Source organism: Mixophyes fleayi, chromosome 4, assembly GCF_038048845.1.
Source record: "Mixophyes fleayi isolate aMixFle1 chromosome 4, aMixFle1.hap1, whole genome shotgun sequence".
Classification (NCBI taxonomy): Eukaryota; Metazoa; Chordata; class Amphibia; order Anura; family Limnodynastidae; genus Mixophyes; species Mixophyes fleayi.
Window position 1 is genome coordinate 229,795,779 of NC_134405.1, and position 27,499 is coordinate 229,823,277.

Consider the following 27,499-nt stretch of genomic DNA (forward strand, 5'->3'; position numbering starts at 1 on the left):
GAAGTAAAACAATAAAGAAGGAATACATATCAGTGTATTCCACAGAAAATGTTGCCAGCTGGGTGGTATTAAGAAGTAGAAAGGTGGGAACAGTTGTAATACTAATATTAAACATGTTGGAGGTTATTGTCCACACCTGCTAGGACTGGTTAGACTGGTGGTCAGTGGTCTAACATAGTGCATGTTCTAATAGGAGAAACAGTGGTGGCAAGTAAAAACAGACAGGAAATAGATGCTGGGGAGAACACTGCATATTACAACATATTACAATGCCTATTGTCAGACCAAACCAGATCCCAGACAGTCAAAAAGGAAAGGTTGATCAATCTTAAGACATTAACCAAAAAGGGTTCCAGGGAGATACACATGTATGCACAGATAGATGCATCATGCAAATAGTCTACTATATAAAAGCCTAGTGGCGTGTATCGAAAAAAAAAAAACCAAGCTGCAGCGCCATCTGCTGAGCGGAGTTATACACTGACCTACTAAATTCTTAGTGTGTGTGGAAAAAAAAAATCAGAAAGGGCTGAAATTTGGTATACTAAGATGTTTTTAATTTGTTAATTTAATTTGTTAATTGTTAAGGGTTTATAAAGATTTTAAAAATATATATATATATATTTCTTGAAGGAGAAGTGACAGTTGGGAGTGGTTGGTGGTTGCCGGGGGTGACATGGTTGCCGGGGGTGACAGAGTGAGAGGAGTGTGATACTCGGGACAGCTGAGAAAGATCCCTGTGTCTGGATAGACATCTGGATAGATGTGGCGATAAAGATGATGGAGAAGAATGATGAGGTGGTGACATGTGGATAAAACCACGTTAAAAAAGGGCGCTTGCGTCGGGAAGTAACGCTTTTCCCCTGAGGAGGCCTGGGCTAGGCCCAAATGCATGACAAGAACCTTTTTAACACCTTAAGTAGCTTGATTTGACTAGAATGCATGAGTATCATGCACGGGTTAACTTGTAAGATATAGTTATCTATATCCACGCACACATTTATACATACTCCGTTCCTACAGACATGCAAGATTAGCATAACCTGCAGTGACCAAAATAAACGCATATAAACAACTAGGCAAGAATGAATAAATATACGTATACAGTAGAATACCAAGACAATCTAGCCTCCTCTAGATTAAAAGCCGTCTCACGAGCAGGACCCTCCCTACACGTATTTGTTTTGTCTACCTTTTATGTCCCTGTATTTTGTATGCCCTATTTTCCCTGCTTTCTGGTGCTGCAGACTGTGGCACCTTCCAAATCAACAAGTCAATATACTGTAGTAACAATATACATAAGAATAGCATGTATGTACATTTTGTGCCTAGTATGTCGTTAGACGACTAGACACGATGCTTGGCATACTATTTAGCTACTACATAAGTCAGGCATATGCATTGCTCCAGTCAGTATGTAAGAGATCACTGAGAATGCATAACAAAAACGGAGGTCTTACAGTCTTTAGGAACCCACCAAAGCAGTGACTGCAAGATTCCTAGACAGCAGAAATATGGGAACCAGACAAATAATCAAACCTTTATGAAGCAATAAAAAGTGGGGAGAACAAGCACACAACCATGGAGCAACTATACCCCAGAAGTACCCAAGGCACTTCGTAAGCCTATGAATCAGTAGTAAATAAACTGCACAGACAGTGCACATGTGGAGGGCCAAACAAAAAACAAACAAACATACAGAAATCCCTGCTGACAGGTCGACATGAAATGAGTAAAGAACCAGGTGGTAAATTATATGCATATGAAGACAACACTCAATTATTGTGGCCATGTGTGCACAATTAGTAACCAATGCCTGGTACTCCGCTACGCTAGTTAGTTTCTGGTTTTCAGTATTTAATTTTTGGGGGTAAATTCTGTATTTATTATTCCTGGTTTGTTTTTCCTTCATCATCATCATCAGCTATTTACATAGCGCCACTAATTCCGCAGCGCTGTACAGAGAACTCATCAGTCCCTGCCCCATTGGAGCTTACATTCCCTAACAGACAGACAGACTAGGTTCAATTTGATAGCAGCCAATTAACCTACCAGTATGTTTTTGGAGTGTGGGAGGAAACAAGAGCACCTGGAGGAAACCCACGCAAACGCATGGAGAACATACAAACTCCACACAAATAAGGCCATGGTCATGAATTGAACTCATGACCGCAGTGCTGTGAGGCAGAAGTGCTAACCACTAAACTACTGTGCTGCCCCTTCCTTAGGCAAAAGTTATATTATGGTTTATTAGTATTAATTAATAAGCCTTGTTTTAGCTAAACAGGGGAGAGGGGGATTGTGTCAGGACACTGGGGGATTTTCCACACTCCAGTAAATCCAATATCCTCTACACATCCATTTAGTATTTCATCATGACAACTTCAAATCAGCTTGTATATTTTGCTTTCTCACCAGCAACACAAAACATTTTTTTAAACTTAAATTTAACTCTAAGTCAGCTCTCTAATTACGGTTATATGTGCTGCAATATCACAGCTAATTATTAGCAACAGACCACAGCATGCATAGCTGGAGAAACCCAAATGGCGATAAGTATATGTAAATTGATTGAAACATTATTAGGGATAAGTCTATAAATGCAGCTGGAAGCGGACTGCAGATAGCGCCTACCAGCCTGTGCACATAGTCTGGCTCCAGAAGTGATCCAGCTGAATGGCCAGATCTGGTCAATATAGTCACTTACATATGCGGCCAAATTAGACATATTGCCTGCTGCTCACGCTAAGCATCAGGCTTTCGGCTGGATTTATATACAATGGCTCATGAGTTAGAAATGTAAAAAAAAAAAAAAAAACTTCCTTAAAAAATAGTAAGCCACATGTATAAACTTTTAGAGCAACAAGAAATAAATGTCCTACATGAAAATTACACTGACAGTTTTTAAAGGACACCTTGCGCTTGTTGTACACCAGGTCTGACCTAACTAGTGCCATCTTTTATCTCACTTGGTACTTACCTTTTAGTAAATGTTGCCTTGCGGTCCTGCAGTTAGACTCCACCCCTTTCTGGATATTTCCCTCTTTATGGAGCACCATAATTGTGAAATAATTATTTCACTATTAAAAAATGTACCTAAATAAGCATAACTGATGGTACTCAAAGATGATAAGCAAAGGACAAAAAAAAGAAAAAAAGTGACATTAAGATATGTGAAGTGCCTGCTTAGAGCTGCTAGATTCCTGAATGGCGGAGCGCGTTTGCTTTGTCACACCTTACCTGGAAGGTAAGGCACACTATTTACAAGCATATGCACCATATGTACCACAAGCATCATAAACCCTAGAGCAACCCACGGCTTTACAGTTAGACGTGGTCAAAGCATTCATGTGATGCATGTAAAGCACATCAGAAAAATGCAGCATGAAGCAATGTTAATCCAAACAGCCTCCTATAAATAGGTTGGGGACATTGGACAAACACCTGATCTAGTACCAAATAAATGAACAGAATGGAAGAATTTGGCTGCTGAATGATGCATAGATGTTAGAACTCATCATCTAACTGGATCAATGAAGTTACATAAGGCAATACTAGATCTGGTTGTTCCATGCAACCAGTAAAACCACAGACTTGTGGCCGATCTAGCAATGTGTATTCCCAAATGTGCCACATATGACCATTCTCTAATTTGGCCAATCGATAAAGTGTGACCTAAACACAGAGAGCAAACCTATCAAATATATTAGCATGAGACTAAGTTACACAATAGTTACCAAAGTCTTTACCCACATATTTAAACTAACATGGAACAAAACACTTGGCATTGTATGATTGTATGCACAATAGCTTGCTTTTGCAAATTTACCAAAGAGGTAATACAGATACCATACAAAAAGATAATTCCTTGCATTTTAAGTATGACATTGTGATGTACACTAAAGTGTTACAGTCTGTCTAAATAGACAATGCATATTACACACATTGTAGAACAGAATATTCTTGCTAATACATACTGCATCTACTCACTGTTGCACTGATCACAGGCGTAGATCTTCCCCTCCAAAGCTTCCGTCTCGGTGAACTTAGCCAGCATTTCCGTCAACAGGCAAGGTCGCTGGGAGGCATTCTCTTTGCCATTGCAGTGATACCTTTCTGGAAACTCCAAAGATAAGTCCCAGAATGGTTCTATGGTGTTAGACTTGTTGTCACAGGCAAGACAGGTGACCTAAACAAATACAGTTAAGGTGTCTTATTAAAAATAAAAACAAACTATTTCAGTTTAAATTAGAGATCACTATAATGGACTTTATGCCATAGTTTAATCATCACCAGCACCACCACTGTGAAACAACCAGAGATTCTTCCATGGCCTACACCTCACAGCTTCTTTGGCTTGGATAAAGGTATAAAGGTATTTAAAAATATATTGCCCTTCTCGGATACCATCCCTTTGTCCTTTTTATTTCCCATTCATAAGAATGACTTTATTTAATCTCCTAAAAATCACATTCCTCTCCTCCTCCACTTTTACAAATACTTGGAATGGAGTATTCTTCAAACGTTATTCACTGCAGTGCAATCCATTTGCCTGTTGACTCCAGATCTATAGTCTCATTTCCAGCCTATACAATCTTCTCATTAAGCTCAAAATCCCATCCAACGAGCCTCACAATCTAAAGTGGGACGCAGACTTCAGAGAACCCCGGGAGGAAGCCGCTAAAGTATCAGAATTCACATATTCTCATCTAAAATATCTCTATATGCACCAGGATAAAAGAAATATGTCTTAAAAAAAACCAAGTATTATATTCCAGGTAAACTTAAAATGATTCACCATTATCTCAGACCCCTGCTGGAGAGAGTGCTTACAGAAAGATAACTAAAGATGAAGTCTCTCCACTCATCTCACCCTACAACCTCCCTCTCCTCCACTGCATGCCCACCTCTATCCTCACCTCTTCAGCCTGTCTCCACCGGCACATTTCCATCCTCCTTTAAAGATGCACGTATCTCAATAATTCTAAAGAAACCATGTCTTGATCCAGTCTCTCTATCCAACTACTGTCCTATTTCACTCCTCCCCTTTGCCTCCAAACTAATTGAGCGATTGGTGTACAAATGCCCGTCTCTTTCTCTCCTCTCACTCCATTCTCTATACTCTGCAATCAGACTTTTGCCCCAACTTTCCACTGAAACTACTCTCACAAAAGTGATCACTGATCTGTTTACTGAAAAGCCACTGGAACATTTCTCTATACGAATTCTCCTGGACCACTCTGCTGCTTTTGACACTGTTGATCACCCTCTTCTCCTATACACCTTTCACTCCATTGGCCTTTGCAACAGTTCTTTTCCTGAGTTCACTTTCTAACTATCTATTAAACCACTCCTTTAGTGTTTCTCTCTGGCACATCCCCCTGTTCACTCCAACTATCTGTTGGGGTCCCACAAGGCTTTGTTCATGGCCCTTTACTTTTTTCACTGTACACCTTGTCTTGGGGAACAAATTCACTCATTCAGCTTCCAGTACGATTTATACACTGACGACACCCATATCTCTTCCCCTGACCTCTCCCCTTCTGCACAATCGCATGTAACCAACTTTCTGCTTCCTCCACAAATAGTGAATAGAAGAGGAGAGGTCAATTTCCTCAGTCTCCCAATTCCGCTGCCTTGGTGTCGTGCTCGAAACCTCCCTCTGCTTTACTGCCGACATCCAGACCATCTTCCCAGTCCTGTCGACTCCACCTTAGAAACGTTGCCAGAATTCGCCCTTCTTACCAAACATGCTACCGAAACTCTTAACCATTCTCTCATCATCCCAATCTTCACTACTGCAACCTCCTGCTATCAAGCATTCCAACACCCATTCCATAAACCTCTCCCACAAAACCTCTACCACCTAAAGCTCAACAATAAAACTACCAGCAACTGAAATAAAAGATCCTTGCCAGCAAACATGTTTTCCAGTCTCCTTGGCTTCCTCAGTGGGGAAATAACTTTATACAATATAAATCAGTATGTTACATTACAATGTTTCTTGTTATAAGGCCCAATAACCCCATTCCTAGTAGAAATACCAAATGAGGAAGTTGCAACTGCATTTCATAAGCAAGTTTGATCAAGTAATCCGAGTGGTATTAAACACAAAATGTTTTTCTGCTGTTTTTTATTCTGCAACTCTGCTCAGCTCTGATATATTGGATTGTAACCCACTGTAACCAGTCATTTTTAGAATACAAAAGTCAACATATGATTGGTTGTTATGGGTTACAGTCAGGGCCGGATTAACCATAGGGCTAACTGGGCTACAGCACAGGGGCCTATGGCATCCAGGGGGGCCGCAATTAGCTCCGATCATGGGGGGGATGGGGCCTCACGGGGGAATGGAGGCCCCCTTAGCCCAGGGGCCTCCATTCCCTTAATCCGGCCCTGGTTACAGTGCATTTTTACTCTGCACTCGTTTTCAAACATTTCCCTGACAGGACAAATCATTTTTTGAAGTGGATAATAAAATTGACAAGGCAATACATATAGTGATACCAGTTTGTCAAATGTTGCACACAACAGACTAATGCAGTTGCAATATTTAGGGTTGCACTTAAGGAGGTAGTTCAGGCAAAGGAGCTGTGCAGAGATTTAATGCATTGATTGAGATTTACAATCCATTGTATTCAAACAATAAGACAGCAGACCATTTTACATACTTTAGTACATAAGAAATAAGGATTTTTAATAGACAGAAAAGTGTTAAGGAATTGTACAAATGTTCATTACTTTAGAGTTTACACCACGTGTTCTCAAAGCCATTTAAAGGGGGATAGTTAAAAACACAAAAAAACCCACAATATAAGGAGAGTAACTTGTACACACTTTACTTCGGGTTCTACAAGTTTCTCAACAAATAAGGAGTCTATTTTTTAGAACAAAATAAAAATGAATAAAAAATATATATACTGGTAAGCTTAGTGTGCTACACAAAATGATTAGGTGTATGGTTGGCTCTCTAGTTTTCTTACATGAATATCATTATTAACATAACAGTTTATGGTAAAAATAATATACATTATACACCTCAGAGATTACATTAATGCATATACAGGTGTCCCTGAGAGCTTGAAAACCACGGCACACATCCAAGTTTATACGCTTGAAGCTTATCTGCCCAGTGACAAATTTAGGGTTGGGCAATCAAATGGGGCAATTGTCCCCCTCCTAGTACTACTCCATGCACTTCGCAATACAACGAGTTGTTTTGAAGCCCGAATAAACATTTTTATGACAATGCGCACCAGTGTGTTCCTAAACTTATCCTTAGCAGAAGGATTACATCTGCTGGCCAACCCTTCGTGTCACTGTAATCTCCCATTTCAATGAACGCCACCAGGACCATGCTGCCAAAGAGAGTGACTGGTACAGGGAGTTTGTGGTAGCATTGCTTGAAATGTATTATCTAACCTTTTAGGGAGACTAAGGGTAATGTACGGACCATTTGAAGATTAGAGGGCTGCGCTATACAGCCCCCTAAGTGTATCAGGCTGCCCATCAGCCTGATACACACAAACACACATATATATATATATATATATATATATATATATATATATATATATATATATATATATATATATATATATATATAGTAAAAAAAGGAGGCATTTAGCTGGCAATATGCAGAGAAAGCAGGGAAGTAGAGTAAAACATTGGCACAGTTATGTACCTAGGTGGAGATTAAACCAGGTAAAAACATATGTGTAGTTTGAAATTGGTTTACTTACATGATTTAAAATCTGTTTCCTCTCAGCAATCAGACAGGGTGGGTCTGATAGTCTAAACAGAGCCAGGGATGGGCGTTTCCTTTTAAAGAGAAGGTGGGTGTGTCACCTGTCCATCAAGCTAGGCCTGTGGGAGGAGTGTCAGGTATAAAACCCTGCTTGTTTCATTGTTCAGGGAGATCAACGCTGGGCTAGCTGGCTGATCTGGACAGAGAGCTGGACTATGTATAGTAAGCGTTGAGGGTCTCCATAATTGCTGTGCAAGTATACGGTGTCAAAACATTATTACCATCCTGACAATAAAGAACCATAAAAAGGAAGAAGTGGTACGCGTGTGCTTCTGCAGCAGCGGGCTCTTGCCATAATATATATATATATATATATATATATATATATATATATATATATATACACATATACACACACATACATATATACATACACACACACACACATATATATATACACATATATACATACACACACACACGTTAACCCGTGCATGATACTCATGCATTCTAGTATTAGTATTAGTAGTATTAGTTTTTTGCTGACTTGTCAGTAGAGCGTGAGTAGTAATTTTTGGCGACTTGTTAGGAAGGCGTGAGTAGTAATAGTAGGTGTTTACCAAGTTGTTAGGAAGGCGGGTGGCACAGTAATATACTACACATGTGTGTTCATGAGGTAAAATTACCTCACAAAAATGATTTTGAGCCCTCAACTCGTAAATTTAGCCTTTACTACCCCTCCCACGGGGGGAAGGGGGTATGATGGAAGATAACTGACTTGACTATTCTAATTTTTTTTGTCAAATAATGTCAGTATACCAAATTTCAGGTCATTCGGATGAGCCCTTTCTGAGAAAATAGTTTTTTCCACAGGACACACACACTAACACACGCCGCTACACATGCAGGGGCGGATCTAGAAAATGTTTGTTCCCCGGGGCGATGTTAGGGCGGGTGATTTAGGCCCCGCCCCCTTTCCGACTTCTGAGGCTGCACAGTATGTGCAGGTCCGCTCGGCAGTGACAGTATGCTGCCCGGCTGCTCTGATTGTGTTTTAAACATACTGTGCAGCCGTCGGCAGCAAACCCCTGCTAGGGGGGGGGGGGGGGGGGGCGATTGCCCCGATCGCACCCCCCTGGATCCGCCATTGTACACATGTGTGTTCATGAGGTAAAATTACCTCACGAAAATGAGTTTGACCCCTCAACTCGTCAACAATGTCAGTATACCAAATTTCAGCCCTTTTTGAGGTTTTTTTTCCACACACACTAAGAATTTAGTAGGTCAGTTAACCCGTGCATGATACTCATGCATTCTAGTCAAATCATGCTACTTAAGGTGTTAAAAAGGTTCTTGTCATGCATTTGGGCCATAGCCCAGGCCTCAACTACCAACCATTCCCCACTGTCACCCCCGGCAACCACCAACCACTCCCCACTGTCACCCCCGGCAACCACCAACCACTCCCAACTGTCACTTCTCCTTCAAGAAATATATATATATTTTTTTAAAATCTTTATAAACACTTTTAACAATTAAAAAATGAAATTAACAAATTAAAAACATCTTGGTATACCAAATTTCAGCCCTTTCTGAATTTTTTTTCCCACACACATTAAGAATTTAGTAGGTCAGTGTATAACTCCGCCCAGCAGGTGGCGCTGCAGCTTGGTTTTATTTTTTCCACACACAGACAGACTAACACACGCCACTAGACATGTTATAGATATATATATATATATATATATATATATATATACACACACACACACACAGGAGGATATATATGGTAAAGGGCGGCGCCTTCAGGTGTATACAGTGTATATAAACATATAAGCACAGGTGTACAGAAAATAGTCCAGAGGAGTTAAACAGAATGGTGTCTGAATAGATGCACCGCAGGTAACTCAAACACTGTAAAACAGGATAAAGATGATCTACGATTGATCGTGCAGATTAATAGAAGTGGTGTGCGTACCAGATATATAAAATCAAACCGCTTATCTGTATAGTAGCTCCTTAGGAATCCCGGAGTATGATCTGCAACCAATTCTCCTTAACGATGGATAAAATGTATGTTCTAAAACAACCGCGACACCAAACTTATCCGCTCATCATAAAAGGAAGTATATAAAAAGCCATATGGTGTAGCATTTTATATAAACATTTTATTCAAGTATAGCATTTAGAGTGCAAACTCACAATATATATGCTTAAAATAGGCTTATCTGTAAGTGACTGGTCTGCAGTCTCGTCCCTTTAGGTGATAGAAGTCTCAGCAGGCTCCACACAAAAGCTCAATGCAGGATATTCTAATAGTATGTGTCTCAGGGTGCAGCAGTATAACCAGTAGTCTTCCAGATACGGTGTAGGGGCTCACCGCGTTTCGTTCATTCAAAGAACTTCATCAGGAGTAGTAGAATAGCTTGTATGAAAGTTTTGGTCTGTTATATGCGATGAGCGGCGCCATTTTTGGCCCGCGTCATCGATGACGTCATCGCGCATGCGCAAAATGCCATTCTAACCCGCGATGCAGCGGCTATACATATGTAATCATTTTTTGATGATGTAATAAGAATCTTCATGATGGCATCAATCCTGTACCCTTTAGGGGTTTGCAAGGTGGAAGTTAGTTATGCAACAGGAGGTTATAGAATGTGGGCAGTATCCCTATAAGGGGATGCAGCGGTGGCCATATTGGATAAGGGCAAACTGTGTGGAGCCCACGTTAATGTCAGAGTGACATTTAAATAATGTCATAAACGCAAATCCCTATACATCTATATAAAAACATAGAATGCCAAAAGGGGACATAGATATAAAAGTATAAAATATACAGTACATAGAATAATAATAACATATAATACAGTTATATAACCAATAAAAACATATAAATGAAACATATAAACAAATAAATAAAACCACTCATTAATGCACTCCTACAAAATTAGGTACCAATAAAAGAGTACTACATATCTCTTAAAATAATAAAATTGGATTTAGACCAGCAGGAAACATCCAATATTAAAGTGCTTAATAAGGGTTACAGAAAAGGAGCTATTTCATAATATTCATTAAGGCCTTGTGGGGCTAGGGTCCCTAATTCAAAGATCCAGAACATTTCCCTTTGTGAGAGTTTGGTATCTAGGGCCCCACCTCTTGGACCTAGTGTAACATTTTCAATTGCTCTGAAGTTTAGTTCGCAAGGATTTGAATTATGTTTCTGTAAGAAATGGCGTGATACTGCGTGGCTTTCCACTTTATTTTTAATGTTCCTCACATGCTCTTGTATCCTCAGTTTTAAGGGGCGTTTGGTCTTCCCTATGTACTTGAGACCGCATGAGCATTCCAGTAGGTATATTACCGAGGTGGTCAGGCAGTTCATAAAGTGCTTAGCTTGGTATTCTTTGCCATTATTAAAGTTGTAAAAAAGTCTTTTTGTGGTTGCTATATCTGCAGATGTTGCAGTGATTGCATTTAAAAAAACCTTTAATGGCTAGAAAAGTGTTCGTGATTGGTTTTTCATTTTCAAGCATGCTTGGAGCCAGGAGATCTTTTAAATTCTTGTTTTTCTTAAAGATAACTACTGGTTTATCTGGAAGGATACTACTAAGAACGGGATCTTTCTTCAGGATGTTCCAATGTTTATTGATAGTAGATACACACATGCATGCATACACACACACACACACACACACACACACACACACACACACACACACACACACACACACACACACACCACAACACTACCCCTGCATACATCTTAAATCTCATATCTCCCGCCTGCCCTCTTAGATCTACCTCCGACACGTGCATTGTCTCGTCTCTGGTAACCACCTCTCACTCCCACCTACAAGACTTCTCCCGTGCTGCTCGCCAGTTATGGAATTCCCTACCACTTTCAATCAGACTTTCCCACAGCCTTCAAATATTTAGATCCTCTTTGAAAACCCATCTCTTTTTTAGAGGTGACCTTATCCTTGATAACACTATTCACACTAATGCACCCTCACAACTATCCCAATCTCCACTCTAAGCCAGACAAGCGCCTCTCGTTTCAGCTGTAACCACTTAGAATAATGTAAGCTCTCTAACGAGTCCTTCATACCCTTTGGTTTCATGTCTGCATTTATTTTGTCTACCATGTATGTCCCTGTTTTATGTATGGACCGTTTTCCCTACTGTACGGCGCTGCAGAGCACTGTGGCGCCTTACAAGTCAATAATATTATTAATAATAATAATACTACATACATACGCATATACATACACATATATTACACACATATATTACACACACAGTCCAATGGTGGAATTTCTCCCACAAGAGGCAACAATGCTGACCTAAATATACAAGAGGCCATCCAGTGGCCAATATGTGTGAAAGATTGTTTATCAAATATTTATTCTACACACAGTTAAAAAACCCTTACACTGAATATAAAATAACAGGCTTATGTGTAACCACACTGAGAAAAGCTTTGATGGATGCTGATGCCCTGGGTCCGGACCTGTAATGAAGTCATGAAAAGTTCACAACTATTCCATTCATTCAAGAGAATCAAAATGGTACAGTGCAAGATAGATAGAGAGATAGATAGATAGATAGATAGATAGATAGATAGATAGATAGATAGATAAATAGATAGATACACACACTGGATCACTAATAACTTATTGTATTATTATATTTAAATTATTAGCAAGTGTACTGATTTTTATACTGTGTATTACAAATAAATACATCAGAAATCAGTACATTTCTAATGTATTATGCCAGGTTGGAGGAAGTCTATTTTGCTGATAGCAGGAAGTGTTAGGTCTTTTATAGCAGAAATGACAAAAAAAAAATGCCTTAGCCCGGCGGTTCCCAAACTGTGCACCGCGGCTCCCAGGGGTGCCGCGGGCCAGCCCTTAAAAAAAAAAAAAAAAAAAGAAAAGAAAGAAAACAGAAACTTACCAATCCGTGCGGCGCCGGGACCCAGCAGCCTCCTCTCTCCCGCAGCTGTCACTGAATGACGTCAGTGACAGCTGCGGGAGAGAGGAGGCTGCTGGGTCCCAGCGCCACGCGGATTGGCAAGTTTCTGTTTTCTTTCTTTTTTTAATGGCTGGCGCCTGGCGCGGGGCAGAGTGAGAGGGATTGTATCAGAGGAGGGGGGCAGAGTGTCTGGATGCAGAGGAGGGGGGCAGAGTGTCTGGATGCAGAGGAGGGGGGCAGAGTGTCTGGATGCAGAGGAGGGGGGCAGAGTGTCTGGATGCAGAGGAGGGGGGCAGAGTGTCTGGATGCAGAGGAGGGGGGCAGAGTGTCTGGATGCAGAGGAGGGGGGCAGAGTGTCTGGATGCAGAGGAGGGGGGCAGAGTGTCTGGATGCAGAGGAGGGGGGCAGAGTGTCTGGATGCAGAGGAGGGGGGCAGAGTTTCTGGATGCAGAGGAGGGGGGCAGAGTGTCTGGATGCAGAGGAGGGGGGCAGAGTGTCTGGATGCAGAGGAGGGGGGCAGAGTGTCTGGATGCAGAGGAGGGGGGCAGAGTGTCTGGATGCAGAGGGGGGGGGGCAGAGTGTCTGGATGCAGAGGGGGGGGGGCAGAGTGTCTGGATGCAGAGGGGGGCAGAGTGTCTGGATGCAGAGGGGGGCAGAGTGTCTGGATGCAGAGGGGGGCAGAGTGTCTGGATGCAGAGGGGCATTTTTGCATACAACTAAATAAGTATTTCTGTCGTGAGCTAAATACTTATTACAATTTTTTGACCCAACTACTTCTAAAACAGGACTGCTCAGTAATTATTTTGGAGGGGTGCCTTGAAAAAATTTGGAGACTCTAAGGGTGCCGCGAGCTGCAAAAGTTTGGGAACCACTGCCTTAGCCTGAAGGCCCAGAAGAAAGTCACTACCTGTTGTCAGTAGTAGAGACAGAATCCTGCCTGAACAATGTAGATTCAGGATACAATGTACTTTAGGATAGCATCATCATTTGTTTATATAACACCAGCAGATTCCGCAGAGCTTTACAATTGGGAACAAACAGTAATAAAATATTGGTAATACATACAGACAGGTAAGAGGACCCTGTTGGCAAGCTTACAATCTATGGGACAATGGTTTGATACACAAGTGTAAGTGCTACATCATATTGAATATTTGTCCAGCTAGAATGTAAAGGTTACAAAGTATTTAGTGGGCTGTATGCTCAGTCACACAACTATGTTGGTCAGAGGGTTGTCTTGTGTTAGCAGTGTAGAGGGTGATAATAGGGTAACCTAGGGAGATTAAGAGGGTGGTAGAGAAATTATAACCTTGCCTCAAGAGGTGGGTATTCAGAGAACACTTGAAGGTTTGAAGACTAGAGGAAAGTCTTATTGTGCGAGGGAGTGAATTCCATAAAGTGGTTGCAGCCCGAAAACAGTCCTGTAACAGAGAATAGAAGGACGTGACGATAGCGGAAGAGAGATGCAGATCTTGTGCAGAACGAAGGTGTCGTGTTGGGAGATATTTTATGCAATTTTGTTGATGGCCTTGTATGTTAGTGGAAAAATATTATATTGGAATCGTTGAAAAACAGGCAACCAATGTAGAGACAGAGTGACTCAAATTAGCGATTTGCAAGGAAAATCAGTCTAGCCGCTGCGTGCAAAATAGATTGTAGAGGCTCTAATAAAAGGGACCGCCTATGCCGCCCTGATCTGTTATTTTGCTGGGGACCATTTTTGGCTTGCTTTGCTGCCATCCCTTTCAGTTATCCCAAATGCGCACACTAAACGCAGTAGGAGGGGCTTAAGCTGCTGCCACCACTGGACTATTTAGCAGCATTCAGAACCGCGTTCTTCTGGGTAACTGTCGCTGCTAGTGTACCCCTGACCTGTTGCCTTCAGATCAGGGTTGCTCTGGATGGTACCCCCCTGGCCTATCACACTGGCCTGAACTGCAGGTAGCGGGTAAAGCGTTGGTACTGGAAAGCTGGGTCCACACCTCAGAACAGCTGGAAACTGATTAGATTTGGGTCTAATCTGCAGGTCGCAGGAAATACAGCAGGGAAGTTGTCAAAGCAGGAACTTGAAGCAATGAATGTTTATTAGCTCAAGTGTACTTATGAGGACAGTTCACACTGGTTTAAGGTACCAGTGATCTACCAGTGATCAGGCAGTCAAAAGGAACAATAATGATATCACAGATTAGTGTAAATTTTGCAAAGTATAAATTGCATTTAGTACTTACATCCTGATGTTAATCTTTGAATGAAAGGACTTTTGAAACCGATCAGAAAAGGGGGCTGGTTTACCCCCTGCCAGGCTGTGTCAAAAACTGTATAAAAATGAGCACTGTTTGACCATATATCATAATACATAGCGATCTTCTGGAAAGATTGCTAGTACCACAAACTAGTGTATGTAATAGTCTTTGTTAGGACATTTGAGCTAACAAAACATCACTGCTTCAAGAACCTGCTTTGACGACTACTTACCCTGCTGTAATTCCTGAGACCTGCAAATTAGACCAAATCCAATCCATTATCCGACTGTTTTGAGGCTGGGACCCAACATTCCAGTACCAATGCTTTGCCCGCTACCTGCAGCTCTGCCCAATGTCATAGGCACCCAGGGGGAACCATCCACAGCAACCCTAATCTGAAGGCAACAGGTCAGGGGGAGCAGCCCAGGTGGACCAGCAAGGGGTTACACTAGCAGCGAGAGTTTCCCTGAAGGACGCGGTTCTAGGTGCCGCTAAGGAGCCTAGTGGTGGCAGCAACTGCAGTTGGATGGCGCATTTGGGAAAAAGAAAAGGGGACGGTGGCAAGGCAAGCCCAACTCAACAGACAAGGTGGCATAGGCGGTCCTTCCTGTCGCACATTATCATTATTTTTGCCCTGCAAGAGCTGCTCCAGTCAAGTGTAAGTGCTGTCATTTTGAAGTGGAAACATCTGGGGCAACAACAGCTCAGCCCCAAAGTGGTAGGCTGCACAAAAATGGGACCATCGACTGTTGAAGCGAGTAACATGTAAAAATTGTCTGCCCTCAGTTGCAAAACTCAAAAGAGTTCAACACTGCCTCTGGAATCATCAGCACAAATACTGGTTTGTGGGAGCTTCATGGATTGGGCTTTCATAGTCGAGCCCCGGCTCACCATGTGTAATGCCGTCAACTGGAGTGGTGTAAAGCACATTGCCACTGAACTCTGGCGCAGTGAAAAATCATTCTCTGAAGTGATGAATTACACTTCACCATCTGGCAACCTTACAGACAAATCTGGCTTTGTTGGATGCCATGACAACGCTTCCTACCCAAATGCATACTGTCAACTGTAAATTCTGGTTGAGAGGAACAATGGTCCAGTTTGGGCTGGACCCCTTAGTTCCACTAAAGGGAAATCAATACTACAGCATACAATTAAATTCTAGAGAACTGTGGGCTTCTAACTTTAAAGCAACAGTTTATGGAAGGCCCTTTCCTGTTTCAGCATTATAATTTCCCCATGTACAATGTGAGGTCTAGCAAAACAAAAATGGTTTTCCAAGCTTGGTGTGGAAGAACATGACCGCACACAGCCCTGATTTCCGCCCCATCAAACACCTTTGGGATGAATTCAAAGGCCTACTGCGAGCCAGGCCCAACATCAGTGCCTGACTTCACTAATGGTAGTGGGGATAAATGGATGTGAATCCCTGCAGCCATATTTCTAGTGGAAAGTCTTACCATAAAAGTGAAGGCTGCTATAGAAGCAAATGGGGGAGTTGGGCAACTCCACATTGACGCCCATGGTTTTGGAAAGATGTTCAACAAGCACATATGGATGTAATGTTCATGTGTTCACAAACTTTTCCCCATGTAGTGTATAGAAATACACTTCCCATAGGGATGCTGTACAGTATCTCTCCTAGGAATCAATAACCAAATCATATTTCATATGTATATGGAAGACTATTCTAGCAGGTTTAGTGGAATTAATGCCATATCTCTGCTAAGTTCCAAAGAGGAGTTATAGTATATTTTTGTTACACATTTATAGAGCTGCTGAACAAGAGGACGAGGAAGAAAAATATTATGGAGTGATGTTTCCAGCCCAAACTAAAGCATCCATCCACACTTTGTACACTGGATTTTCTGCCTCTATTTTAAGTGTTGACGAGCGAATCGTATACAAAGAAATCCACCTGATATAATCTAGAAAGACACATAATCAATAGGTGCATGAACTTGTTGTAAACACCAGGGAGTAGAATAGCCATTCCTATACATCAAGGCCATTCCATCAACTTGCCTTTTATCAGAGCGGTCTGTGTACATAAAATGCAGAAGGAGATTTTTATTTTCTATGACACTATTTGAAAAAAAGAATTGCAAACATACAGCATCTGGATTGTATCAGTTTACAAAATATAAGTATAAGAATGTCAGTTCCAATAAGGACTTAGCTAAAAAACCTGAGCATGACAGCCGATCTAAAGCACTGATCAGACTGAAATATAGCTTTTTTTTTTTATCTGACTTATACAACACAGGCTGCTGCTTTGCAAGTAGATTAGAACAGTGAATTGAAGGGAAAAGGACACCTCTGACAGAACATAAAATCTAGCATATGCCAAAATGGGAGGAAGAAGAGGGCATTTTCAGAAATGTACAGGACCAGAAACTGGTTTTGTTAGGGTGAGAATAGTTACTCTATTGAAACCTGGATTCCTGTACAATGCAGTCTCAGCAGCAGAGAAATCAGATTCTGCTGGCCGTCAGTGCTATGTAGTATTAAATGACAAACAGACTTGGGTCATTACTTAATGCTCGATTATAAAAGTTGTTTTGCATGTTGGCACCTTCCCTACATAGCTAGAGGTGCTGCCTTACTTATACAGCTTAATTCAAAACAACATTGCTAACAACTTTACCAAAAGCATTGCTTTCCATGCTGAAAACCCTGTAAAAAGGAGTCATATTGGTTTTTTTCTTTCTTAATGCACAAGCATGGAATGAGGAAAGTACAAAGATAATTGTACATAACCCAACAGCATTGTATACTGTAAGGTTTACATTTTATCACCAGGAAGTTGAAACATCTTTAGAAAACCTCCACTCAGCCCGTGTGCCTTTATATTGTCATGAAGGTACCTGTCAACATCTAATATCCTCATAATCTACATTACTAAATGCAATACTCTTACTGCACAGTGGTGTGTCTTGGCATAATGCACCAAATCATTTCTGATGTGCAATAATGATTAACATTTATTTGATGCTAGTATTTTACTATGATAGCTTTCTTTTATTCAGGTTTTAGATGTTATTTGTATTTTTAGACTGCAATAGGGGAACATCACTCCCATTATCAATAGAAGGCTGTTATTTACTTGATGAGGTCCATCTTTATCCAGTCCTGCATATACCAGACACCCATAAATATTCAACCTAAAATTAGATTAAAGATTGTGTGCTATATTAGTGGGTAGAACATGTATGTGCTATATCAGTTTGTTCACTGTGCATCTACTTTCTTGTTTGAAGTGTCATTCACAGTTTTCAACGAAACAGATGTTTAAGATTTTAAACAATGTATATTCCAAATATAGAAGTAAAAAAAGTCAAAAAAAATAAATTAAAGAGGAACCAAAAGTAAATTTTCAATGCAATATTCCTTATATGATAAAAAAATATAAAAATAAAGAATAACCATAAAAAAAAAAAAAAAAAAAGTCATTCCACATAAGATCACCCAAAAAAACATGGATTTGTCCACCACCCGTCTCAGATGTTTTTGAAAAATTTTTAGTTGAGAGGATGTCAAAACTACTATTTCTGCCAAATATCTCAACTGTCTGACAATTAGTTGATTATATATTGATTTTTCAATTTATTAAATAATTTACTAATTGCGGCTTCTTTATCCAGTTTATTTAAAGTATTACGGGTGTTTATTAAGGAATCTACACAAAATTTGGACCCCTAAGGTAACTTCCTCCCGAATCCAAAAATCCAACCCAAATTACTTTGGATTACGTTGGATTTTTGGATTTGGGAGGAAGAGTTACCTTAAGGGGTCCAAATTTTGTGTAGATTCCTTAATAAACACCCGTAATACTTTAAATAAACTGGATAAAGAAGCCGCAATTAGTAAATTATTTAATAAATTGAAAAATCAATATATAATCAACTAATTGTCAGACAGTCGAGATATTTGGCAGAAATAGTTGTTTTGACATCCTCTCTTAACTAAAAAAAATTCGTAGAAATCTGAGATGGGTGGTGGACAACCCTGGTTGAACTGACGTGGAATGACCCAAAACAAAAAAAAAAGTTTTGAATAGAGTTTGAGGAGACAGTAAAACAAAACATAATAAGCACTAACAGTCCCACACTGCACTGCACTCTCCTCTTCATGTTCAGCGGTCAAAAAAGAGAGTTTCCCATTCACCTGAATATGAGGTTTACATGGAAAGGGGCATCTGCATCCACTGAGATTCTTTAAAACAGGCCAAGCAGGAAGAGGAAGAGAGTGGGCTGGTATTGGTCCATTGGTGACACCATCTTATCAGGCAAAGAGAGCAAGGAAATAAAAGGTTTGTTTTATAAATCAACTTACTGAACAGATTTAGAGATGGTATTTTGGAGATTTTGCATTCGTTTCACTAAAATTACTTTTTCCCCCCCAGTCTATCCAGGCAAAAAACACACCAACACTTCTATGATTTATCCCAAAACTACTTCCAGGCAAATTGTTCTGATAGACTTCTGTGGCTGCACTATATAGCTGGCTAGTACAAGGCTAACAAATGTATTTATTCTCATAAAGGTCTATGACATCTGTGTGCACAAGTCTTCTTTGTCTATTCTTAGGTTTTCATTATTTTTTAAAATGTTCACACCATGCATCTCTACAGCAATAGATAATAAGTGATTTGTTGCTATTGTTGCTAGCTAACAAGCAAGCTAGCAATGACCACTATTGCCAGTGATCTCTTAATATAGACCTATGGGGATTGGGAAGAGCTATATTGCATATAACCACCCGTATCCACAGTGGCATACAGAGCAATCATATTGTATGCTCAGAGGCCATCACTGAGAGCATGTCAGAGTGTGCGGCTGGCCATCATCATCAAGGGCACCTACCTACATGATGTCAGAATGACCACTTCTAACAGGACATAGATAGGCTATGCAAAGTGGCAGGTTAGCCTTACTAATTCTCTTCCATACACAAGTATCACTTTGACACTGCAGTAAGAGGCTTTATAAAAGAAACAGGTAACCATTTGGTTTAGACTACAACCAGATTCATTAAGAGTATGGATTTGCATACTGTTGGGCTACAATTCATTTTCAAAGATAGAAGATCTATCTATAATCTTACAGGCATTTACATCTCTCTCTACACACACATTAAAACAATAAAAACACTGAGTATAAGCAATGAATTGCGACAAGCTCTTTTCAAGGAAAAAAAGCTATATTTAGAAGAATCTTTTTACAACTTACATTACAATTGCAGAGCAATTTCTGATCATTTAAAACCACATAATATGTATCAAATTTATAAAAAATAAAATAAAAATATATGTCTGTGAATAACTTTTCTACAGTTACCTTCCAAAAGCATTCCAATAATTAGACTATAAGAACCGCCACTGTGGGTACCCACTAGCCTCTTGCGCTAGCTGAATTATAATAAAAAATGAAGTAAAATCAGTGGCTACATACAGCGATATTCAGGCAGATATTCCAGCACGTATCAGACTGTACATTGACAAATCCTCAAAAACATCTGGGAAGAGGGAGAAGGGGACTTTGTTTGGTTTCTTTTTGCACTACACAGAAGTCTTCATCCTGTGTATTGGCCAGTAATGGTTCTTCACTACATTCGCTACCAGGGCTGTGCAGAATTTTCACCTGACAACATTTGACACGAAGGGGGTGGACTTCCTTAAACACAATGGTACTATTAATGGTATTCAGCCAGGAGATTGTGGTAATAGTGCAATGAGGCATGCAGGAGTCCTTTTGCTTACATGGCCAGTATTGATTACAGATGGAATATGTATATCTTCATTCTTTCTGTGGGGTGAGATCGTGACAGACGGCCAGATTACAGGCTTTCAGTTTTAACTAAAAAGTGCCATGAAAGCAATCTGTGTAGTTGTTCAGTTATAAACATTCCAGAATAACTAGCATAATACTGTATACATGTATAAAAAAAAAAAGTATTTTATTTTTATTAAAACAGTAAATGGTATAATAAAGGCATGGTTGTCATGGGCATTTAAACCCAATGTTACCAAGAAGGGGCATTGTTCACATAAGACCCAGTCTGTGACAGCCCTGGAGGAGGTTTCTGTGCACAGGACAGAGAAGTGTAAAAGATCGCTCTGCCTTTATGTTTGGAAACCAGTTCAGAAATACACCATATCACTTCCTGTAAGTGGGCAGCTTCTAACAGATCATTTAAACTGTTAACCAGAACCTATCAGAGCCCCAAATCTAGGGTCAGTAACCTTATGTCTAAACCTAGTTCCCTCTAGGTATGTACACTGTACTAGAGTAAATATAGCAAAGACCTCTCATGCAGCTGCTCCCATATTTGGTGGGACAGCCATACCAAGGCTACTCTCTGCGGCATAAATCCAATGTATGTGTTTGACCTGAGTAGTGCAACTTGATTTTCACATTACCCTGTTCAAAGCCCTTGGTGACAGCAGAAAGTTCAAACAAGGCACAACATGGACATAGAAGGAAGCACATATTGACAAGACGGGAACAGACAAAACAAGTGGCCCTGCTCCTGAATCTAACAATCTAGTAAAGTTACAGTGATGTAACATTTTTGTTAATATGGGAACACAAGTCAATTAATATTTTGTCTGTACATTTACTGGCAGGAGCGGTATTTTTTTTGTAATAAGTATTAAAGCAGAGGTGGATTTGTACAGCTTTTTATAAGTAAAGGAAAATATGATAATCATGGGTTGCATAGCCACACATTATTCCAACACTATGGAGTGTGTCTAAATAATCAAACACTTGTTTTTATAAATATTTTTGACTATGTTGAGCTAATATTTGCCAATAGAAAGTTACATCTCAAATGTAACAAATCCAGGCAGAAGAAGCAAGAAAGGAAGAGTAAAGAAGGTCAGAATCTAGTTCTACTTCTACTAGTTTTCCTTTAAATGAATACTTTGAGACACTGCTGTTAAATGGCCCTGAGTAACCTCACTAGTAATAATGAGGTATTATACACGTGACGCTAATATGTATAAAACTACTGTAAATAATAAAGGTGCGGTATATCATCACTGCAGTGTTGATTGGGAAAACTGTCCTGGAACGCTTGTCGTCCTATAATAAAGTGAGTGTGGCAGTGTTGGCAGCTGCAGAAAGAAGATGCAGTAGAACTGACCTAGACTGCAGCAGTGATCAGTGCTTTATATACACTATAGCAAAACTGACAGTTTGACTCAAAGGAGGGAATTCAATTCCGCCCAGATTAGCGCCGCTATAGGTCTATTACCGTTATTATGGTAAAATCAAACTGGTTTTCTGCTTGCAGCTCAGGCAGCGGCGAGCAAAATGTCGGAGTTGAAGTTACCTTAACAGTATTTAAGCGCGTTATTACGGTAATAGTGCACAGGCTGCGTTACTTTTTACAGTAATGCGCCCAACTGAATTCCCCCCCAAAGGGTCTGTTTATGAAAATAACCCATGTTCTGTGTGTACACAGGTGGATTTCCCTTAAAACTAGAGGCCTGTTAGAAAGCTAAGAATATTCATGTCAGAGTGTAAATCTACATATTCCAAACTTCCACCTGCTTCAGAACTGGACCAGTGTAGGTGCTAGGAGGCAGGAAGGTGAGGTCCTAACCAGCATCACTGGACACAGCGCTCCATTGAGTCTGCACAACCAGTGTTCAGCACTATGATATGAAGCACCCAAGGGATGGCATCATTTATAACAGACGGTTTATGTCATACCTATGAATAACTAGAATAAAGAATATGACTCAACTACTACTGGATATAACGGATAGCACACGGTGCCGTACCTGTAATGAAAGCCTACTAGATAACTAATAAACACTTACAAATCGATTCTTTAAAAAGTCATATGAAGGAGACATCCCCTTAAAAAAGGACTTTTAATACACTGATATATATCTACTATATAAATGCCTAGTGGCGTGTGTGAAAAAAAACAAAACAAGCTGCAGGGCCACCTGCTGGGCAGAGTTATACACTGACCTATATATTTCTTGAAGGAGAAGTGACAGTTGGGAGTGGTTGGTGGTTGCCGGGGGTGACAGTGGGGAGTTTTTAACACCTTAAGTAGCTTGATGAAGGATGTGGCGATGAAGATGAAGGATGAGGTGATGGAGAAAAATGATGAGGTGGTGACATGTGGACAAAACCACGTTAAAAAAGGGCGCTTGCATCGGGAAGTAACGCTTTTCCCCTGAGGAGGCCTGGGCTAGCCCCAAATGCATGACAAGAACCTTTTTAACACCGTAAGTAGCTTGATTTGACTAGAATGCATGAGTATCATGCACTAGTTAACTTGTGTGTGTATATATATATATGCGTACTGGATGGATGTGAACAAGAGGCACGTGTCACATTCCATTCCCATAAATTGTATAAGGGTTTCTTCCATGGTTCCTTGTCACCTCAAATATGAAAGCAAATAATACCAGAGATAGTGCAATATCAGCAGACAAAGCTGAGGCCACACACCATATGTGTTTATGTGTACCAAATAGAGGATGAATCGTGCTTATCTGAACTAGTCAGTGCTGTTCGGTCATCGCCATCTGTGAATCTTCATAAATAGAACAGAAAGGCTGCATATGGTGTAGTATGATCAAATCAGTAATAAAGGTTTAATAAACATAAAAATGCACTCACAATATAAGCAATAAAATATCAGTTTATCTGGAGATACAGTGGAAAACAGGAAGAAACATCCCCCAGGCAGCGCGTCCGCAGGTCTCAACGGAAGGAGTTACCACAATGTCCAAGGTGACCACCGCTCAATCACGAGCAAGCATGTAATGTCAAAAATGTCCACATAAAGTTCTCAACGCGTTTCGTCTTAGAATTAATCAACTTCATCAGGTGATAAACTTATTTTCATGTGCATCTCAACAATGCTAGCTTGTTGTTTTCACTTCCTACAACATTTCCCCTTCTTCGAAATAGTAGAAATTATATCTGGATATAAATGGTCTTACGTGCTGTCTGTATTCTGTTTTGTTTCTGGGATATGTTGTCCCTGATGAGCCCTGTACATCCCAGAAACAAAGATTTTCTGTCAATGATCTGCAAATCATCCCTGAATATGAAAGGGTTAAATGACCGAAATCATGTATAAAATACACGTGTTAATTTTACCCCATCTTATATAATAGCAACAAACAATATGGAAATTAACACAAAATGACCTAGTTACATATTCACAGAATCAGGAGGACTAGAATGCAGAGTTAATTCCTATGCAAATAAGGCAATTTTCCACGCCTGGACTCATGAAATTAGAAACCGCTCCTTGGAGATAAGCAGGTGAACAGGTTGACTGCTTTTATTTCTACATTATACAACCTTACATTTCCTTATGGCTGGTAAATTGAAGCATGCTTATTTCTTTGTGTCACTGTATTCTACTCACTACATTTATAATACACAAGTGATACCAATATATTTTTATAAACTTCTATAAATAATATCTATATAAAACAGTAACCATTGGACTACCAACTTAAATGATGATTGCCATGATCTTCTAAGTTTGGTTCAGAAAACTGGTTCAAGTCAGCTATTAGCACAAATACCTTGAGAAAATCTGCTTTAATGCAGCAAGGACTTACTACTATAAAGACTTCGACTAGGCCTGGACAAATTGAGCCAAAATTGTCAACCATTTTTTTGTTATTGGTATGGAGATTTACACTGGAAGGAAACATAGCTTCAATGGCCGGAATAAAATTACCCAATAAGTCGCACATTGTACTGTTTAAACGAACAGCACATTATGCCAGTCTGTAATCTCAGTCTGTAATCTCCAAATGCACAAGCTTGTGCTAACCTCTATAGCACAATGCACCAGTCTGTGCCCTCTACCCCCCCAAAGAACACTCCACAAGACTGTAGTACCCAATGACCTCCAGTTACTCCCTCCTCTGCTAATGCATTTGCCGGGTTGCCAGCATTAACAATTTCCACCCGCAGAGTTATCGGCAGTCACAGCCACTCTGACATAGCATATACAGGAATGTGGATGCAATGGCAGAGCATGTCAATGTTTGGCCTACAAGCTCTAATCGCCAGGAAGCAAACGCAAAGACTTCAGGCAAATGCATTGCAATCTGCCTAGAGCTGACCTGGTAAACTTCATATGGTCTTGAGCTGGGCACAGAAAGAATGCCAGTACCAGTACACCAGATGTTCAGTACTCATGAATAGATTGTAAGCTTGCGAGCAGGGTTCTCTTACCTCTCTGTCTGTATTACCCAGTATTGTTTTATTAATGTTTGTTCCCAATTGTAAAGCACTACGGAATTTGCTGGCACTATAAAAATAAATGATGAATATGCCCAGATGTCATCTAATGCTATAGAGACATGGGAAAAGGTGAAAGTTTACAGTTTAAACACTCTTTCAATGTGAAGCGATTTTAATTCCTATATATTTTTTTATTTTCCTTTTGTATTTGGCTATTCTAATACGGATTGCCAGTTTCCTCTTCTTTCCATCTTACTCACTTTATATCTCCTCCTGTGCATGGGTTTCAGAGGAATGAATTACATACAAGTGTGAAAAGGAGCGAAGGAATGACAGAGGGTTTGGAAACAGGATACTTTATAATGACCTACAAATGATTGCTTGCAAAAGTAACTATATCGTAAACCAGATGCATATGCAAAAAGGTTCTATAAGGTCCCACGTAAAGATAGTGTGTTTACGTCCATGCACTGTGGTGTAGTCATTTCATCTCAATATGCATGCAGCTCTGCACCAGGTTTACATCAGGTGTACCTATAACCATGTACATGTACCCAATCAGGTCATAAGCATGAAATTAGTGTGTGTATAAAATATATATATATATATTATACACACACACACACAAACATACACATGTACATACACAGCAGATATCAAACAATAGGAATAAATGTAGCGAAAAATGTATTCTACAAATAAGCCCACAAAATCATTTAAGAGCACAATCAATGAGGAAAGCAGCCATCAGCTGCAGAGGTGAATTCGCAATCAGCAGGGGTTAGCTAGTGCTGGTGAACCTCACCAGTGTATATTTGCAGCCATGACACAGCTACTGACAGGCATATGTGTGTCTGTGTTGGTCTCGGTCAGTGGAAATTATGCGGACATGCCCCTACTGTACTTGGTCTGCATTTGCACTCCCCTTCCCTCCCCATCCTGCCACTCCAAGCATAAGGAGGAGCAAGCACCAAATCAGCACAGGGATGTAGGTGTATGCTTTTGTGGTTTGCGTATTTTAATTCAGCAAAAAGGATGAATTTCCAACTCAACACGAGTTCCACAATGTTCAGTGCTCTGCACTTATATGACTGCTACCACCATGGGCGCTGTGTCTTATAGGAGTCCCCAGTTAGAATGTCACTAGTGTTTCCAGCCGCATAGACAGCAACAGTGCTGCAGAGAGCTGAACTGGAGATGGAACAGATATCCACAGCTTGTCTCCAAAGCAGGAGAAGGTGGGATAATAAACAGCAGGGGACTGGACACAATATACTCATGCTATACGTCATGCATTTCCAATTGAATGGGAAGAATACAGACATAGAAAAGGGTGCAGTGGGCGGTAAATCAGACAACATACACAACTTGGATATATTGGAGGACTGTGAGTCAGTAATAGACAGGGAGAAGACAGCTGCCATTTCAAGGGAATGCTCAACTTTTGTGTGTTTTTTTTCTTTTTTTGTTTAAACACCCTTGGAGTATACTAGCTACTACTCTCTAGTAACTGATGTTTAACAATGACATAAGAACAGAACAACAATTCTAAAATCCATGAACAGTGTAACAGTTTGAAAATAAGCAGTTAAAATAAAAAAAACAACAAAAAATGATAAAAGTAAATATCACTGCATGATGAGCTGAATTGTACTGCAGGCTTCAATTGTTAAAGTTCCTAAACTTTGCATGTTTTTAAGTTACCTTCACAACTTAGAAATGGCGAATTAAAAAGGCCACCCCCAGCAGGGCCACCTTAACTACTTTATGGGCCCCCGGGCAATGCAGTGTACCGGGCCCCTAAAAAATAAATAAAAAAAATTATAATATATATATATATATATATATTAGTGTGTGTGTAAAAAAAATATATATGTATGTAAAAAAAAAAACGTGATTATATATACTTTTTTTTTACACATATAATATATATATATATATATATAGGCCCCCTTAACTTACCTTAAGTCCGATCCACTACTTTTTTCCGCGCCGCTGAGTCTCTTCTGCCCTCTTCCATGCTGTGGTTGCAGTGAATGCATTCCCTGCGAGCACAGCACGGAAGAGGGGACCAGGGAGGGAGCCGGATCACCGCTGATGTGACCGCAAGGTAAGTATTTTAAAAAATATATATATTTTTTTTTATTTATTTATTTTTTTAGGATTCCGACGGACCCCCCTTGCCTGCAGGGCCCCCAGGCACCTGCCCATCATGCCCAATGGAAGAGACGGCCCTGACCCCCAGCAACTGCTTTCAAGTTTGCTAGTGACAAACCTAAATGAACATC

The 27,499-nt window shown here is 40.2% G+C and overlaps 1 protein-coding gene across 2 annotated transcripts in view; it reads right to left on the minus strand.

Annotated features, from left to right (window-relative positions):
- USP44 (ubiquitin specific peptidase 44) overlaps positions 1-27,499 on the minus strand; it is a 41,307-nt gene that overhangs the window by 6,752 nt on the left and 7,056 nt on the right. For both annotated transcript variants that reach the window (XM_075209421.1, XM_075209420.1), the window contains exon 3: positions 3,991-4,189. In XM_075209421.1, coding sequence (XP_075065522.1) covers positions 3,991-4,189 — 199 coding nt within the window. The remainder of the gene's footprint in view (positions 1-3,990; positions 4,190-27,499) is intronic.